The following is a 19,724-nucleotide window of genomic DNA, read 5'->3' on the forward strand; positions in this document are numbered from 1 at the left end:
TACATCTGCTGCATTTAATTAAGGTGTTTGTTTTGCCTCTGCTTATCTTATCTGACGGCGACAACACGATAAGCCTAAACACCCAAACATTAGCCACAGAGTGCAGCCTGCTCGAGTGTTTGTAGTTTCTTAGAGAGGAAGTTAATGAAAGAGAGTTGTGACAGCAGCAAGAAACATGCAGTTTGACTCTGATGTGCCACTGGATTGGCAGGCTGCCACCGGGCTGCCCTGAGAGTTACACTCTACTGACAAGTCATATTATAGAGCAGGTCGTGTTTTAGTGAGTAAAATGAGCCATATCAACCTCTCTGTGCCAAAGCTGTCTGTCTAAAAGTGAGCTTGATTGAGATTTTTGATTTAATTCTCTATTGGGACGAAACGCTGACAGTATTAGGAACACTTCCATAAATTAAGACTGCTTATAAAAACAGACAAGGTGGAGAGTAAATATATAATACCCAACCAAAATATATTCTGCCAGCACATTGCTGAGTAACATGAAACCCAGTACACAAGGCTGAGAGAAGTGGATCAATTCAAAGACGAGTTTAGCCAAAGGAGACACGGCAACACGCTTCTCTGGTTACACTCATCTTATTTTCAGCCCAACTCTTTTGTGAAAAGCAAGAAGATTGATTTTGCAGCTAAGACATTAAGTCATTATTGATTGAATGGGGTTTTAGAGTTTGGTGTCATGTTACAATAAAATGATGTACAATTTGTTTGTAATACTACTGTCAATGTTTGTGAAAAGTATATTGATACAAAATCTACAAGACTTCAGATATAGAAATCATATGAATCTATTATTGTGACTTTCAGGCTGCAGTAGTAGTCAGGTGTTGGGATGGCGAGGACAGATGGGGAGCAGGTTTTTAGTGTTGCTGCAGCATCTATTTTTAATGTAGGATCACTTTTATCTCCACAACATTTCCCCACTTCGCCTAAACTTATCAAACTTTTGGTGTCAACACACCTTTGAACGGTTTTCAATTTGACTTCCTAAATTAAGTGTGATATTTTTTGAATTTACTTCCAAATTGGCCAATTAGGAGCCACTCCTATCCCCAGAAGGCATTGTGAATTTACAGATCAAATTATCATTTAACAAGTTTCCCCGGTAATGAAAAACACATCAGAGCTGTCTGCCAGGGGGACCCTCTGCTGCCGCACACGCTAATCCTCCTTCTTATTTTCCTCTGAAAACTTTGGGAGTAATTATTAGACTCCAGTTTCTCAATTTAGCTTTCCCCAAAAATCTAATCCATCTAGAGTGTGTACATGGAATAATTTACTCCGAGATCTTGCATTACAGACACGTTGCACACATAATGCCTAAACCTTGGTAATACAAACATAAATAAGAAAAGTGTCTTTATCAATAGAAGATATTTTAGTGAGGACAAATCAGATGCTTGGATACCTGCTCAAACACAGAGATAAGCGTCCGCGCTCCTGAATACTGCGGTTCAGTTTCAAACGTCGAAACAGAACCGAGCCCCCGTGTCCTCGCCACTGATCGACCGGTGACACCGGGGAGGTGAGAGGGGCTGCGTGAGGAGGACCCTCAGGACTCTCCCTCAATGTCAGCTGTCGTGTCAGCCTCCTCTGACTCATCGCTGCTCTGGCCCTGGTGTAGCCCACCAGTTAAAGAAAACTCCCCCGGCCTCCACTTAAAACCGGCTGTCTCGCTCTGTTTGGCCGTCTTCCTCCCACGCAGTCCCCCCTTATCCACTTTTTAGTCTTCGACTCACGTCTCAGACAGACAGAACCGCTGCACCTGCAAACTGTGCTCAATCCTGAGCAAGATCTAATAAAAGGCCTGATCCTCCCTTTAGTCCAAGCTTCCTCATGCCGGAGGAGTCAAAGTGCATACACATGCATATCCCGGCTGTGATCCTCAGGCCCCGGCTGCTTAAACTCCAGTTCCCCCCTTCTCACACCCTCAGTTTGCTCCGTGGATTAATGCAGGTCTCCTTAATCCTTGCCTGTGCACGTTTGTCTTTTGGTTTGTTGTTTCCTCCCAGAACGGAGCTCTTCTGATATTTCCCCCTCTCAGCTCTGTTCACTGCTGCTGCTGGGACCAGTCTGCCCAAACTGGACCTCTGTCCACATCTGGACTCGGTTCTGCTGTCTCACATTCACGTTAAGACAACCAAGACTGCCAAAACATCTGTGGCGATCTCTGTTAACATTTAGCCAACTTAAAAAAATAGCCAACTTGTTGCCCTTCAAGTTGTATCTCTTTTTATCTCGTCCCCCCGCCTCACCAGCGCTAGCATGTGCTCTGACAGTCCTTATCTCGCTGCTCGCAGTTCCTCTGCAGCAACAGGAAGGCTGATCAGTAAAAGTATCAACAGGCGCCAGAGTAGAGCAACACACAATTTGAAAAGAAGGTAGAAAACATCCCAGAAAGAGGAGGAGAGAAGAGAGAGAAGTCAGGGGGAAACAGGTTGACTCATACCCCTGTGTAAATGTTTACATATTCTACTTTACAGCGTGCAAGGTTTGCGCCCAAAACATTTCCTATTTTGACATCAACAGCCTTGCTCACCAACAGCTCTTTCCTTGGCCTTTAGATGTGAGCAGACACAGCAATGCCTTAATGTTGTGCATGAGCAACAATTAGTCCATGAAAAAGCTTTCAAAACAAGGTGCATTAGGTCAACCACAACTAATGCAGTGATGACATGGGAGATTGCAATGTTAGACAGCCTCAAGCAGTTTTCCTTCTTTACACTTACATGGTTTCTCAACTCAATGAGGCTCAATATGCAGAAACATTTGACTGCAGTGTTAGTAAATACTCTGTTTTTTAGGATTGCTAGCAGCTTGTGAGAAGTTATTATGATGAGGTTGTTTATTACTTGTGTATCCAAAGGCATTGATTAACAGCTTTTGTTAAGAAGTACATTAACCCCTCAACTGCAGAAATGGGTGTTTGGAAACAAGCGTGTTGAAAGTGTGGCAATTTCCTTTAAAGAGAGAACTGAAGAAGTGGTGAGCATGTGGTGAAACACATTTCTCAGCAATGATTACTGCTTACTGTATTTCTGTGGCGCTATCGAATATACATCTTTACATAGTTCTACTTTACTATAAAGTAGTAAACTGTTCTATAGAAGAAAAAAAATGTCTCACGTATAACTGAAGAAATTCATTTCATTTTCATTTAATTTGAATCTTCATTTCGAACAGGTTAAAAAATTAAAAAATAAAATAAAAAATTGCAAAACAGAATACCGTATTGTTAGAGTACAGTATTTATCAATATTCATAATAATATTAATATATTCAACAAAAATATTCATAATAATAATAAATCATATTTGTCCGAAAGGGAGCAGGAAGAAAGCAAATGCTTGAGTCGTGGATGGCATTTGGACACAAACAAACCTTAGCATCAGAACATGTGAGAAATGTATATGTGGTTTGTTTCATTGTAATTTAAAATAAATAAATGACAGTGAAATAAGCAGGTTTTAGTTAATCGTTTCTGATAATTATACTCAAGTATTTAATTAACAATTTATAATTACATGTTCTTGTTAATTAGTGTCTGTAATGAAGGCAGCTAAATCAATAAGAACAGACCATACATTACATGCTGCCCAGTCTTGATTAAAAATAAGTCCTAATTTCTGCTTGTCGGAGTGGAAAGCTCACTCACTTTTTGGTAGCAGGGCTGACCTTTAGTCTGTGTTTGGAAAACAGATTGGACATCTTAAGTTGTGTGTGTGTAAATGTTTGTTTGTGTGTAGAAAGAAAGTGTGTGTGTGTGCCAGCACCTCTGACAACCTGCATCTGTGTGTTTATCTGTGACTGTGGTGAAGCACAAAGAGGTAAGATATTCAAACTTTGCGTGTCAACATTTGAATAAACACGCCGCACATACCAAATGAGAGCACAAATGAGATGCCCCCTGAAAAGTCTCTATCTGTTTTCCCCTCAGCTGTTTTCTGCAATAGAAGCTAACAAGAAAAAGCAAGCACAACCTGCTGCATGAATTTGGTGTTCCACCTTTCCGCAAGCATCTACAAAGAACAAAGTGAAGGTAAGATGCCTTGTCAAGCTGCTTCCTTCTCTCCTCCTGCCTTCCACATTCAGTAGCTTATTGTTTCCCCTGACTCTCGCTTTCTCTCCACTCTTTTCCTGGTAGAGTGACTATCGTTTGTTTATGACACACAGGGGATGGATGGTGTAGCTTGTCTTGGAAATTCGCTTTTTTTAAAGTCCTCACACACATCCTGTTTGAACAGTGCCTTTCAAAGACAGATTTTGGAAAAATGTCAAGAATTCTGATTCACATGACAGTTACTATTGTAATCTCTGGAGAGCTGATGAGGAGACCATTATTCTATTTTATATGAAATCCACCAGTCCCTGCTCAATAATAGCTGGTGTGAAACCTCTCAAGTGACTCATACACACATGTGGACACACACACACACACCCGTGGAGAAACACACTGGCGAGAAATGCACCCCCATGTTGCACTCAGGCACACACACGCAGTTGAGCATCATTGTTAAAGCTCCTGTCTTTTGCATCTGCTCACACAGACTGTACACAGGGTGATAATAAGCCAAGATGTGGGCAGCTCTCTTGGTTTCATTATGTGAAAGCAGAGTCCCTGGAGTGCGGACAATGACATGATGATCAGAGGTTTCAGGGGGGAGGGGATTTGTGCCAGCTGAGTGACTCCTTCTTATAGGAAATAACAAACCTCCTCCAAAGACGGAGTGGAGCGGCTGTCTCCCCTGAACCGCCTCACTCTGTTAGTTACCTCATTCACACCAACGGTGTTTCAGGGCCGGTTCGGAGCTGGAGCTTGAAAAGCACCAGGTTTTCCTGTTCACACCGCAGCGGAGCAACGAATCCGGTTCGTTTCAAGCACCAAAAAATTGTCCGGCTAGAGCAAAAGCACCGCATACGTCACGCTTACGTCGAGGGGGCAGGGGCGGAAATCAACTCCTGAACAACAACAAAAAGCCCGCGTTTTATGCAGTTTGTACACAACGATGGAGAAACTTAACAATCAGTAGCGGTCCACTGAAGAGACCAGCTACCTACTGAGAATTTGGTCTTCCGAAGAGGTACAGAGGAAGCTGGAGCACAATCGGCCATTGTTGTTGTTGTCGCTTGTCGGTGTGAGCTGTGAGGGGTTTCCGCGCGGTTTGGCTTTATGAAGCAGGCACGCAAACGGTTAACGTCATGACGCAAACAATGACGCAGCACCAGTCAGACTCTGGGCTGTGTGAAAAGAGCCTGAGGTAAACCAAAGAACCGGTTCTGAACCTGAAAAGCTCTAGCACGGAACTTGAACCGGAGTTGCGTTGGTGTGAATGAGGTACTACAGAGACAGACCTGTGGTAGGCTAATGGATATGTGATGAGAGATACGGTCACTGACTTGTAAAATGTATAGCTCATTAATTTAGTGGGAATACTGTTAACAGCATTCCAACTATCTGTTCTTCTACGCACAAAATTCTTTATTATTCCGCCTGTTATTTTGGTCCTCTTCTTCTCCCACATTCCACATCGCAGAAACTCCGTTCGAACATCAAAACGGCCAGCTCGGTCGGGAATCGATGGCTACTACTTTTCTCATTCATAACTTTCATAATTCCAGAGATATAACCCATAATTCATCACATTTTTTACATTTTAACTTTAACATTGCGCAGCTCGTTAAGGCAGAGTGTGTGATGTCAGAGTTAGAGTGGAGGACAGTTTGAAATGTACCTTCATATTTTTATTTTAAAACTGCCATAACTCTCAAACCCTACATTCCTGAGACATAATTTTTCATGACAAATGTAGGAAAACATATCGTAGCTTGAAAAATGACAAATAATTAAGCAAAAATAATTAAACAAAATGCCTCTTGAGGGCATGAAGTTACAAAAACTTTCAACATGTCTGCATTAAAGCCCATTGTAATTTCAGGCTGATATTTCCTCACAGCAGCAGCCGCACACCTTTAGTTAATCTGCCAAAAAGGCCACATTATTAACCCGAAAGTACACAAAAAGCACACTTCAGATACTCAAGGTCCTTGAGATGCTTCACGCTTTGAAATTTCACCGATATACGTTACGGTTCTTCAACAAAACGTTCACATGTAAGAGGTTTATCTCTCATTCAGAACAATGGAAACCTTTCATCTCTNTGCAGCCATCAACGCATTTAAGCGTATTATGGGGTGTCATCAAATGCCGTTGTCATGGCGACAGACCACTCGCCATGAAACACGATGGGAATTTAAGTCCAATCGACACGGTCCAATTGTCCCCCAATCTTCACTTGTATGTCACTGGTCCATGCCTCAACAGCTCTACGCCAAATCTGAGATCTCCCCATATGCCGTTCCCATGGAAACGCATCCCTCGCCATAAAAGACGATGTCGCTATAACTCCTATGAAAATATTCAAAAAGTGCTCAAACTTCACATGTGTGCTAACAGTCCAGCCGTGAAGACATCTACGGGACAGTTTTGAGATTTCTTAAAATGCCATTGCCATGGCAACACAATGCTCACCATGAAACACCATTTTAACTTCAGTGAAAATGCTCCAAACGGCCCAAAACTTCACAGGCTTGGTAACGATGCAGCCATCAACGCATCTAAGCGTATTATGGGATGTCATAAAATGATATTGGCATGGCGACAGATCCATTCGCCATCAAGTTAGTTCAAAAGTTTGCAGTTAAAATATTTTGCTGCTTTTCCAAGCCTTTTTACTTTCTTTTCTTCTCTCATCACACATTCAAGCCCCCCAGTGTTCATGTATCATTCAATCTAAATTCTTCACTTTCTTCTTACACATTACATTTTGGCATAGCAATTCAGCGTCAGCTTTTCAGCATAAAGCATTCCCACTAGCAATTTCTTCAGGAATTGCATTCTCTAGTTGCATGATCTGCAGTCGCTGTGTAGCATAAAGCTGAATTGGATTGAGGTAGGAAAATATCAGGTATTATTTTGGTGCAGTTATGAAATTAGAACAATACATCTTTCACAGCGTGCAGAATAAGCCGGGAAAATTGAACTGTTCTGCAGCAGCACTTCATTTTCTCTCTTCTCTGCACACGTTTCTGCAACAAAAGGGGGAGCTTGATTTGGTGTCATTAGTACGGCAGGCTTCAAAGGGCTTTGGGGCTCCGAGATATGCAGCAATTAGTTTAATTAAACCTTTAAGTCTTTATGAGAGTGTAGAGGAGATTCACATACATCCCCTACATTGAGCCGCTCTTGCTATCGATTATTCATTAACAGTCATCACGAGGAAGCCCCTGGATGGGGCTATAGCTGCTGCCGCATCAGTATTTTCCAAACAGCCTGGTTGGTGTCGACTCTCCTTTTCCTCATCCCACTGTATGGTGCCGTTAATCAGGCCTCTCTGAAGGGAAGAGTCAACACTCACTTATTTAAGCTTCTTTAAAAAAAAAATCGCAGTCAATCTTTCCCCCCACCACATTGTCCTCATTCTCCTCAGTTCACTAATTTTACGATTTACCTAAATCCGTCCTCCTTTCTCTCCGTACCACACACACACACAAACGCACACAAACACAGTCAGAATGACAGTTATTTCCTGCCCCCGCTTCCTCCTCTGCCAGGCTAGCACAGATGCTTATTTCCACGTTCAAACCCCCTCTCCAGTACTCCCCCCACCCACCCATGAGCGGTGCCTCACCCAGGCATTTAGCACCTGGCTGATTGCTACCAGTGTGGGGGTTGCAGTGAGGGGAGTTGAAGGGAAGAGGAGCAAGGACTCGCAAATTGGGAATGGGTGCTTCTTTCATGGCTGACCATGTAATCACAGCTGTATGCCGTTGCTCTGGTTGAATCATCAGCTGTTATATTGAGCACATTGAGAGTTTTTATTATGAGGCGCTCTCAGGCTGGGGCATGCTTTTAGGGTAACATGCCCATAACTGACACATCTCAAATGACATGTCCTGAGCGGGCCTGCCATCTCTGCTTGCCTCAACTTGCCCTTTGTGACTCTCAGGCAATCACAAGAGAGGGATGGAGACAGAAGCACGCTCAAGCCTACTTCCATTTTAATGGCGACATTTACAGTACGATGCACAAGAATCTTAGAGGAGAGTGCTGGGGCAACGAGAGGGCATCTGGCCACCAGAGCTTCTCAGAGACATGAGGAGAACAATGCAATGACGCACAGAGAGGATAAACGCAAGACAGGACCCTGGAGCAGAAGTGAACAACAGGAAAGGTATGTCAGTATAGTCACACTGTGGAATCTGATCTATTGTAATATCCACTAATCTTTTCTCACTAATTCAATATAATTAAATCACATTTCCAATCATCACCATCACAACAATTCAAAAGCTTATAGTCATGAACCCAGGCTTCGTGACTTCTTGCAACCTGGCTCCCAAACGCTCATTAAACTCATCAATTATGTTAGCAGGGAATCATTATAATCTTATTAACATATTTTCCAGCATACATTGCATTTGAATCAATGCTCTCCAGAATCCTTCCTTTACCCCGTTTGAATGCAGTTGCATCAGGGGGGCTTGTTATGAGCCTTTCATGCATGCATCTCAGATGAGTCACAGATATTTTCTCAGATAAAAATGAAAATAATAATAACCCCCATGAAAATTCAAATCCACTTCAGCCCCTACCTCCACACTCTCAGAGCTGCGGTGAGATCTGCATTTTTGTATTAATACTGGACTGACCGTGGCTGTGAACAGTATAACAAAAACGTACTCCACTGTGCAGGGAGTATTTCAACTTTAAATCCATACTGTAAGGACTGGAAAACAAATATCTTGAAACCTGAAATCGAATGACCAAATCGAACAAAACGTTTACTTTAATTTGACATAGCATATAAAGGCCTGGTCATTTTTTAATATAATAATTAATAAAATATGTTTATACAGTCGCTCTGACCTGACCCTGTTTTTCCCCCTAATCCAGGTGTATAGCATCTCATCCAGCTTTCGGCTGCGCTGTGGTCAGATCACAGAGCCGTGGATTACAGCAGATTATCTCACCCCCAGGATCACCGACCCAACACCGAGCGGCCAAACACAGAGAGCCAGCCTCAGCCCGTGAAAGTGCAGAACACATGCCTTTCAGGGTTACCCAGAGCGATTAGCTATCATTCACACACCTGGCAAACGGCTCAGGAAAAGATGTATTTGATGTGCCACACTAGACAGGATAATCAGCCTTTATTCCGCACAGCAACAGGCCTTCCCCATTGTGAAAGGACAGCCACCGCCAGCCCTCTTAATCTATTAATGCACCGTACAAAATACATTCCAAACGGATTGGTTGGTGCACATTAGACACACAAAGCTCTTAGCACAGTTTTCTCTTTCACCTGAGGAATCTGGACTCGGCTGTGGATTGTCTTACACCTTGCATTTTTCGAAACCCAAGCACCCGTCACTGTACATCACCATCAGCAGATCTCTGAACTCCCACAAACTCACAGGAGTCTCTCCTCTGGAGGAGACCGACTGGTTCTGTCATCTGCTTCACGGGTTGCTCCACTCTCAACTCTGCTTGAAACTTTGTGACATGGCCTGCTGCAAAGTGTACAGCTGCTTTTCAAATGTAAAGTGGAGACTTTTTTTATTATAGGGCATTGCTCAATTGTTGTTTTGTTGGTTCTGTAGTCCAGCAGGTTGGGCTTGATTTGAAACCGTGACTACGAGGTTGAAAATTACGTCTACTAGCTTCAATGTTTACCTCGACATCAAATAAACTTTATGGAAAATTACTTTTTAATTTTAATTCAAAACCTGGCAGTCATAGTGTGATGCTCTGCAAGGCCTGTACCGCAGCCATCTTCACTTCTTGCTTATTTTGCGGCCTTCCTGCCCTCAATCTGGTCTTTAGGAAGTCAAACACATGCTCAGTTGGACTCGGTTCAGAGGACTGACCTGGCCAATAAGGATTATTTCACAATGTTGATACACAATTTAATTGGTTACCTTGGCTGCAAGTTGAGAATAATTGTCCTGCTGTTGTGTCCAAACATTTGAGGACTTGCAAAAAACTATCTTAACAGACACTGTCTTGGAGTTCAGCCAAAAGAATAAAAACAAATGTGTTCTTAATGTTCTGCACTTTTACATCATCTAAGAAGCAGAGGGCAACCAGGTCAGCACAGCTTGTTTTAGTTTCTGTTCTGTTCTGTCTTTCAATCTTCCTGAGTCTGTCTCCCTTTCTCTCTCCGCATGCAGGTTGATTAATGACATCATAAATGGTGCACACACCCAGAACCAGCAGGAAGAAACCGTTCTGCCTCTTCATAATCGCTTCACTCTTCATCCTCGCACACCAGGAGCTCTCTGCTCTTTTATATGCAAATCCCCCATGACCCCAGAGGCCTTTTAATGTGAAAGGTAAGTATTTAAAAATCGGGACTCTAAACAAACACCCTGCTCAGTTTATAACCAGCCTTCAGATTCCCAAATATCAAGGGGGCAACTAGAGGAACTGTTTGCTTAATGAGCATCCTTGCTCTCAAAAAGCACCTTGTAGGATTGCGATACAGGAGCTCCTCTGAATTCTCCTCCCCTCTGCTGTCGTGGAGACAGAGGCTGGGCTAAACAGATGGATCATCTGACACAGAGAAAGCATCCCGAGAGATGACAGATGGAGAGGCATGTTCAATTGGAATTCTGTTTAGTTTTCTGCCAATCGCATCCAGATCAATTAGGAGTTGAGAGACAGACTCCTCAACGGGGAGAGTGACTATTCGGCGACAGCAAGAGTAATAGATCGATATTGATTTGCTTTTGATGTTTAATGGAGTTTCTCAGAGAGTAGACCATGGCGGAGAGGGTGTGGGAAGAAAAGACGGAATTGGGGTCAATGAGATAAAAGTGGTATCTAGTCGAATTCTACTTAATGAACTAGAGTTTAATTGCAATGACTAGCATTCCTGAGCGTTCTCAAAAAAAACAATTAATACTTGTTGTGGAGACGAAGAGAAAAGAAACGTCTGAGAGAATGTGGAAATGCAATCAAGCTGAACTGTACAAAGTAGTGATAGCACTGTACTATACCACCATATCCATAAACCTCCCCCCCCTTACTCCCCAACAAGCCCACACAAGGAGTGGTATTTTTAGCGCATCACCCTATCTCTGAGATGGAGCGCGTAACTCCCTCTCTGCAGGCTGGTGCTGCTGGGCCTCTTTTATTTTAATCCAGACTAGAGAAAGAGAGAGAGAGTGTGAGTCATCCAGAGCTATACCTTTGTGTCACTGTGGCTCTGTTCCTCCACACATTTCACTATCTTTCCTCCATCTTTCCCTCCATCTGTCTTTACACTCAGTCTGCCACGTTGAGCTAATGTAAGAATATCTATCTTATATTAATCTATCCATCTCTATCTATCTATCTATCTATCTATGGCCTCAAAATCTACTTATTCATTCTGTCTTTCAAATGGTGTCCTATTTAATCAGATCTAGGAGTGAAATGCAGACTAATAAGCCATGTTATCATTCAAATTTGTCATACATATTCTGCAGCACAAAGATGGTTGGCTGCCTATTATCCTGGAATGATAGATAATTACTGATATAATGTGGTGCAAAAACAAGTCCTGGGCAGGGTGCAGCTGAGTGAGAGGGAGTACAAGGTTGATTTGAACACACAGAGAAATGGTCCATTTAGCTTGGTGCTCTGAATTGTCCTGTAACGCATTCATGGTGTGGCTGAACAAAAGGGATTGCACCATTGAATTGCTTCCCCACTTTTTTGCTTTGCTGTATTTTTCTTCATATTCATCACCATGTATAGCGAATGCAGTCTTACTGGAAGTAAAGGTAAGGGCTGAAAGAGTGAGATCGCAGATGCAATAAGCCAAAATGATTTTTTCCCGTGGGATGGTGTGAGTCTTAACTAAGAGAGCCCTTTCACATCACACACATCCATCGTAATTACAAGAAATATTAATTATAGCCACTTTAAATTATGCTTTTTGTATGATGCATTCTATGATTTATATAATTAAGGAGTTTACCTTTAGAAATAAGATTCACATCCCTGGAAATCCAATGTACCATACATTTAATGAGGACAATGAATAGAACTATACTCCAATTACAGTGCTGTTATAATAGGCGCTAAGCAAGAGAATCATGTTAGCAAGAGAACAATAAGGAAATCAGTGTGATCATCTTAGCAGTTAGATATCATTAGTGAGGAAAAGGCAGAATCAACTGTGTGGATTCACTCGTCCTGAAGCTGCCTCAGGGCCATTGCCTTGCAGCGGGCAGTGAAGGCGACATGCTTGTCTGATGAATCATATGTCTGTCTTATTTTATTGATTTGCCATTTGATGCCCTCCCATTCCCCAAAAATGTCATAAGTACTATAATTTACGTCGATTAAAAGTGTTCCACAATTCAAAATGCTAATTGTCATTCAGGTCTGTCTCACATTGCGTCAATCAGCAGCTAGAATATTTCAGCATAATGTGATTTCACTTTGTCACACTTTAGTGGCCAGACCTCCAAAAGAGAGGTTGATGTTTAAACAACCCTTAAAAAAAGTCAAGTAAAATGTAAAAAATTGATAGATTTAGCTTAAACTTGCATTAGTGTGTTTCTGCTCCTACTGTGTTCCCTTCACCATTTGTCTTTCTGAGCACTGATAAATGTATCATTTTTATTATTCTGAGGTGCAGATGATGTCGTAAATGTTGTGTTCTCCTACTAATGTGCAAAGAAGCAGGAGACGAAAAACGATTTATTAGATTTATCAGCAGAGAATTCAGTGAACCAGGGGAGCCAAGTGCTCCCTTACCGATGGCAAAATGATGGAGGAAGAAGCTGTAATTGGGTAATGAGGCCTGAGCGGTGTGGTAGGAAAAGCAGTCAGACTCTAGCAGTTTCCAAAACGTCATAGTCTAGGAATATGGGCTGTGAGAATTAGCAGTATGTCCAAACAGAATGGATGTCTCCCACTCTGCATGTCCCCAGACACTTTCCGTCTCACAAAAGCACTCGCACATGCACACACGCAGACGTTCAGCCTTGATAGCTGTGCCAGTGCGGCTCTCTGCCTGCCTTTCACAGCTCAGGATTCCACAAAAGCAGCGCACAAGTATCATGCACTGCCGGCTGCATCAACAATTCCTTTTCCGCTGACGGAAACAGACGGGCCTCGTGTGCATAACAAGGAAACTGCTGGAAAAATCAGGAAGGAAAGTGGAGGAATTCAGGATGATTCTAAGCCAGTGGTTTCTGGAGCTTCGTGATGGCACAACATTATAGTGACAAACGCTTTACCATCATGATGAACGCATCTTTAGGAGATGTGCCATGCCCTGCGGGGTGCAAAATGAGGACATTACACACACATACTCACACAAGTCTTTCACATTATCTAACTCTCACTGCCTTCACACACACATGCACAAGTGGGCAAACACGCACTGACATACTGATGCAGAACCAAGTGTTCCTCCATGGACTCTAGCACGCAGAAGCAGCCACACTCAATATCTTCTTATACACATTGAAACGCAGAATGGAAACTGAAATAAAGCTCAATAAAACACTGGAGGCTGAGGCTGGTTTGGTTTAATCTCATTACACTGAGAGCCCGAGGCCTCTCTCCCCTATTTATAGCACCCTGAGAGCGAGGAGGGCCGGCCTTCATGAACACAACATCATCACTGGCTTGTGCAACTGAGGCCGCGAGTGACAAAGGGACACGATCAAACACAGACAGGTCTTGCATCAAATGTAATGTGACAAATGCACATTCGCCAATGATCTGTAAAGAAAATCACCCTCATTCTCTATTCTCCGGACACCCTCATCCTCATATTCACACCTTCTCCCTGGTCCCACCTGTTTAATGTAAAGGAATGGGCTCAGGAGTTGTCTTCTGTTAAACTATAGGCAGCATCTCTTATACCTCTGATACTGTCGACATGTTTCTCTGGTATTTTCTGGCACTCAAACTGAGGATGAGGAGGAGCAGTCTTGGATGGATTTAACTGGTATGCTTAGGGACACTTTGAAAGTTTTACCTGGCATTGTCAGGTACTGTAAAACTTTTGATTTACACCAGAAACCTTTTGATGTATTAAAAAATGCCCAAAACAAAATGAAAAAACCTCGTTAGAAAAGCTGCATGGAGTGAAAAAACACTCAATTGTGTTCTTTTTAAAGATAAACCCTCACAAGAAAACCCCCAAACCACATAAGCAATCACATTTTAAGCCCCTTGATACAAACATAACAAAAATAAGGGAGACGGACTAGGCCTCGTCGGTGTTAATTACTTTCTCTTTGTTGGGGGTAAAAAGTTTGCATCAGCATCATTAGAAATCCTGTATGGAGGCGTGCACAATGGAGGGTGTACAATGTAAAATATTCTGCTGTGGAGCTGGCCCAAGAAATACATTTAAAAAACATGTAGATCTTAAAGTGAAAAGTAGGGCATCAAATGAAATACCATGCTGAACCCTTGGGCCATGACATTTCCCCCTCTCTGCCCTCCAACAGCCTCAATGTTGAGTGTTAATGTGTGAATATGAACATGACCTACACGAAATGGGCTCACTGCTCTGACAGGACAGGTTACGCTCAAACACTGATCTAGGATCTGCAACAGAAGCTCTTTTTCTAACAGAGGTGTACATCAGCCTGCCTTTCACACCTTCAATTGGCTATAAATCTCAAGCTTCTTCATGCATATATATATACATATATATTCCTCACACAAACTTATCACATCCGTGTTTATTTTCATGGGTTTCTGATTTATTCTGTTGGCAATAAAAAAAAATGTGCCCTGACTTAGACAGAATGTAACACGCATAATGCATTTCTAAGCAGAAGCCTCAAGACATCATCAGCAACATAAAGAAAAATACACTGTAATGTCATATACGTACCAAGAAGAACATGTAAATTATTATTATTTAATAATATACAAGGAACTTTAAGCCTTTACATTGTCATATATTTCAGAAAAAACTAAAGAATTACAGTGATTACAACATTTCTAAAAGATGTGAAACCTTTGCAACGTGTACGTTTTTTGTTCAAATTGTTGCACGTTTAAATACGACCTCACATTATCCTAATCACATTGACACAACAACCCTGTTTCTTTCTTCATTTAAGTTTTCAGAACAGGCTTGATTTTTTTCTTTTTTTCGCATCGGTTAAAGGTGTTTAGAAAGTTGAGATTGTCAGTACTGTACTTAAATAAAAGGTTCATACAGGAGTCAGGCAGCAGTCAATGAGAAAATGACCATATTTCTCACTTAATTTATTTCCCCAGGAAACACTTTCCTCGCAAGTTATCGTCTCAATTGTAAGTTTCAAGTCATCTTTAATACAGCACGATGTTTCTAGATTGTGGTCCCATGAAGTGTAAAATAGACAAAAAAGCATGTTATGCTTTCGGTCGCTACACTGGTGATGTCCTAAGTGCTTTTTAGCCTAACTTAAATATGTTCAAAGTTTGTTTTCAGTTAGTACTACTGTAATATTTTGGTGATGATGTTGCTCTGACGTCTTCTCTCGCTTCTGGTTGCAAAAAACAAAGATGGAAATCACCTAAAAATGCTAACGTCAATGTAAATAACGTTTTGTAAGTATGTTTACATTGTGGTTTGGACTGCTTGCGAGATACGTTTCCATCCAACAACAGCTCACAAGTCATGACAATGTATATTTTCTGGCTGATTTGTTATTTAGCTTTCCAAATTAAGATGCTATAAAACATTTAGTGTCACATTTAGCATGCCCCTGTGCCATTTGTGTTTGGATTGCAAACGCTTATGTTTTGCTGTTGTTTGCAGTATTGTTTTTCCAATCAAGCTCACACAACAACAGAGGAGCTGAGCCAGACGAAAAATTGACAGAAACAAACCATTTCCTGCTATATGTCTTTCTCAGCCGTCCTATATATCTGACAACACTGTGTTACCATGACGTATAGGCAGCGTACACAAGCTGGCTTGGTTTAGTGGACAGAATAATAATGCATTTCTGAACAAAGCTTTTGGTCATATTGGTTGCGACTAGGCCACGGTGTACAGTAAGGAAGTCTGTGACATGCACGCCATTATTAAGGCCATCTGTCCCTCTTCTCTAAGCAGGACTGACACACTTTCATAATCATCCAGTGAAAGTGATAATGTGCCAGTAATTTTTGGCAACAACCCTGTCCCGGGGCAGGAGGTCTGAAAGTGATACCTCAGATGAGACGTTGGCATCAGCAGGCATTTGAACAAGCACACGTTTTTCATCTGTGTCCGTCCGTGCCAAACGTAGTCTCCAGGTGCTCTCCTTCATCCCTTTCTGCTCTGATTTGTTTTGAGGTTTTGTTTTGAACTAGACTCTCTGTGCGCTCCCCTGACGTGCCTTGCATTAGTCTGACACTGCGCTCTGATCGACAGGTGTAAGCTATGTGTTCTTTCTGTTCCACTGTGTTTGTGTGTTTTCTGCCCTGACACACAGATGACAGAGGGGTTTGTCAGTCTCAGTCATTCAGACTGATCTGTGCCGAAGACAGCCGAAAGCACATTACAGCGGGGTCGTGGTTTAACTCAGTGCCACAGCTGCTGAGACCACTGACTGTGTTTAAATTACGGTGGTCTGCCTGAACTGCTGAGGAGCAATATGGACTCAATAGCTTTGTTCACACATCCGCTTTGTTAGGAAAAACGCACACAAAACAAGCATCATGTTGGAGGTTTCTGTCAGCGGTTTGCTTGGGGTGAAAGACTACCACTTATTTTGAAATTGAATACGCCGCACATGTTGACATTTAAATACTTGCAAGTCTCAGCAAAGTAGACCTTTTTCCTTAGTTTAAAGTGGGTTTCTTTATTTCACTAAAAAGGGTTTTCCTTTCAGTTCCTCTTAGTGCCTATGGGCATGAAAATAAATTACTATTACTACCAAAAATCTTTTTTTGCAACATTAAGAAAATAAATCCAAGGGAACGTTTATTCTGAATTCACACAGGATGATATTTAGAATGTATTTTCATTCCACAGCCTAATTGTTAAAAGTCTTTCCTTCAAATAGGTTTGCTCTTTGATGCACATGTCTGTTTGAACTCACTTGTTAATGGCAGCAGATTGCTAACCACATGATGAAGGTTTTGGTGTCTGCTCTGCCCTTGAAGTCTGGGAAATTTCAAGCAACCTCAGGAGCATAAAGAATGAAGATTACATCACTGTAAAATACCTTTAAAGACCATAATATAGAAAGAGATGAGGCACTGGAAACTGTCAGTGGTGGGCAGTACAATCCACCACTGGGGATTTGAAGGTTTGAGATTCAGAAATGGCTTCGAGGAGGGAGAGACTCTGCAAGCAGCTGCTGATCTCAGTGGACAAGAGAGGGAGAGTGGGAAGAAATGATAGATAGATTCATGACAGAGAAACTGTGTGCTTAATGCCGCTGTAAGCAAAAACAAGGCTATCTATCAGAGAGAAACTGGGAAGCTTCAGGGAACCAGCGAGATGGGCCACACAATAGAGAGACAAAGCGGAGAACAGAAATAGAGATGCAATCAATGCAACTCATTTACACTGGGGTGAGATGAAGCACTGAGAAGATATAAAAAAAAAGAGAAATGCAAAAATCAAAGACTATAATTTTCACGGACAAAAGCTTGATTCAAACAATATTATTAGGCCAGATGAATTTTTTTAGAAAAGACCAGCATGAGGCTTCCTGCAATCACTTGATATCTTGAGAGACGAAACTGCAGCAAAATAAACTATGGCGGAGAGTTTGATTTTGTTTTAATGAGCATGACAAAGTAAGAGGAGAAAAGGAGAAAAGACTGGGTGCTGTTTAAGACAAAAGCAAGCAGACTTATAGTTGCACCAAACTAGGAGATATCTGTTGGTAACAGGTGGACATGTTGTGCAACTTGGATTTTTGATGCCATGGCTGAGTTTGTTTCTTCTCCCTGGGATGCTTGCCAATCCACACTTGTCAAAAGCAAAACAACAAATGACTAGTGTATCACCACTTCAATACAATTCAGTGTGAAAAGCAATTAAAACATAAAGATGCCAAGGTTTCCAGCTGATTCACGAAGCTGACTGACAGTTTAATGTGGTTAGTGGAAGACTGCATTTCTAAGGGAGAGTCTTTAAGTGTCCAATGAGAAAAAGTGATGAGAACAAACACAAAGAGGGACCTTGGATGAGAGCTGCACACATCCCTTCGGGCAAACAACCTGTTTGCTGTCATTGCTAAAAGATCTCGGAGGGATTTTACCTGAGGTGGCTGAGCTCTGCCTGAGCCAACCGATAGCGAGCACCATTCTAGGACATGAACTGTCTCCAGATACTAATTGGTGCCGAGAGTAGTGAGAAAAGCACAATGTATTCACAGAAGAGCGCAATCTGTAGCTGAAACAGATGGCTCCAAATGAGATAAGAGGTCTTTTACTTAACGCTAATAAAGCACATTTGTAGGGATAAATCCTGAATACTCTCAGCGTGAGACTTTTTTTTTTTCCTAATGTGTATGAATGTAACTGTATGATCAACAACACAATACAGCTGTTGTGTTAATTAAGATGTACTTCATTATGAACTAAATTATTAATGGAGCCGGCCAGACAGGCGGGCATAAGAGCAGCTCCGGCTTACGAATCAGCAGTCAATCCCAGCTTGGGGGGGAAAAAGGTGTAAAGAATGCATGAAGCGGTAGGTCAGGGAGAGAGGGAAGCTTTAGTTGGAGATTGTTTCAGGGGACTGAACAGGAAACCTGCTTTGTCCTGTTATTAAACTCTATTGACAGACAGCAGATCTACAGCAGAGGGATATTAATATTCACCTTCTCCTCTTATAGACATACAAGTCATATTGCACATCCAGAGGGATCTGATGCTGACAAATTATACAGTCAAGCCCATCAAGTGCCTGTAGGCTTTGCCTTTTTTGGGTAAATGAAATAGATTCTACAAATGCAAAAAAACAAGTAACCATAGCAACAGAATAACGGGAAGAGCCGTTACTCGTTCGGTGTCAGTCAGTCATTTTTGTAACTTCCCCAGAGCGTATTAGGCATGGGACCTGATGACTGATACGCTCATATTAACATCCTCTGACAAAAGGAGTGACAAGTCGGTCGAACAAAAGACATCGGGGGTGGGAAGAGGAGGCAGACTGGCAATTTTTGAGGGGGGAGCTGATTGCCACTAAGACTGCCATTTTGTGGGATCCAACAGAGACAGAAATAGACAAGTGAAAACAGTCATAGACAATGATTCCTCCAACAATTATGCTAAACCACACCCAGAGTCCCCGTTGTATGCTATCCAACCCTTCATTGGGGACTGTTAGGAGTGCTTCATTTTCAAAAACGAGTGTATCAATTACAGTAACACGCTGCGATCTGCTTTTCCATGAACTTTGTCCTAAACAATTTCACCAGCATCTCTCTGGCTGACTGATCTTTTGAACCTCCAGATGAGGTCTTGACCAACTTTTCTGTGATTGAACGGTCTGCTTGCTCGAGACAAAAAGGTCACCGCTAGGTCGATCAGCACCAAACTAATCAAAGACAAATTACTTTTTCCACTCTCCAACAACAAAGTCACTTAATGTTCCTTAGCAAATACATTTGACCGATCAAAATTTGTCATGAAAATCGCAAAAACTTCTTGAAATAATCTTAAAATGTTAGAATTATATCCAGAATTCACATCT

General features: G+C 41.9%; 1 protein-coding gene across 3 annotated transcripts in view; it reads right to left on the minus strand.

Annotated features, from left to right (window-relative positions):
* The window catches only part of pde4a (phosphodiesterase 4A, cAMP-specific), a 38,928-nt gene that overhangs the window by 15,816 nt on the left and 3,388 nt on the right, over positions 1-19,724 (minus strand). Inside the window, exon 1 of one of the 3 annotated variants that reach the window (XM_010777458.1) lies at positions 1,424-2,268. The exons of 1 other annotated variant lie outside the window; for it this stretch is intronic. In XM_010777458.1, the coding sequence (XP_010775760.1) occupies positions 1,424-1,617 (194 nt within the window). In that variant the 5' untranslated portion in view covers positions 1,618-2,268. Of the gene's footprint in view, positions 1-1,423; positions 2,269-19,724 lie in introns of those variants that run through there. One more of the 3 variants, XM_010777459.1, reaches the window with a different exon arrangement.

The sequence above is a fragment of the Notothenia coriiceps genome, unplaced genomic scaffold (genome assembly GCF_000735185.1).
Source record: "Notothenia coriiceps isolate Sejong01 unplaced genomic scaffold, NC01 NC01_scaffold00018248, whole genome shotgun sequence".
NCBI lineage: Eukaryota > Metazoa > Chordata > Actinopteri > Perciformes > Nototheniidae > Notothenia > Notothenia coriiceps.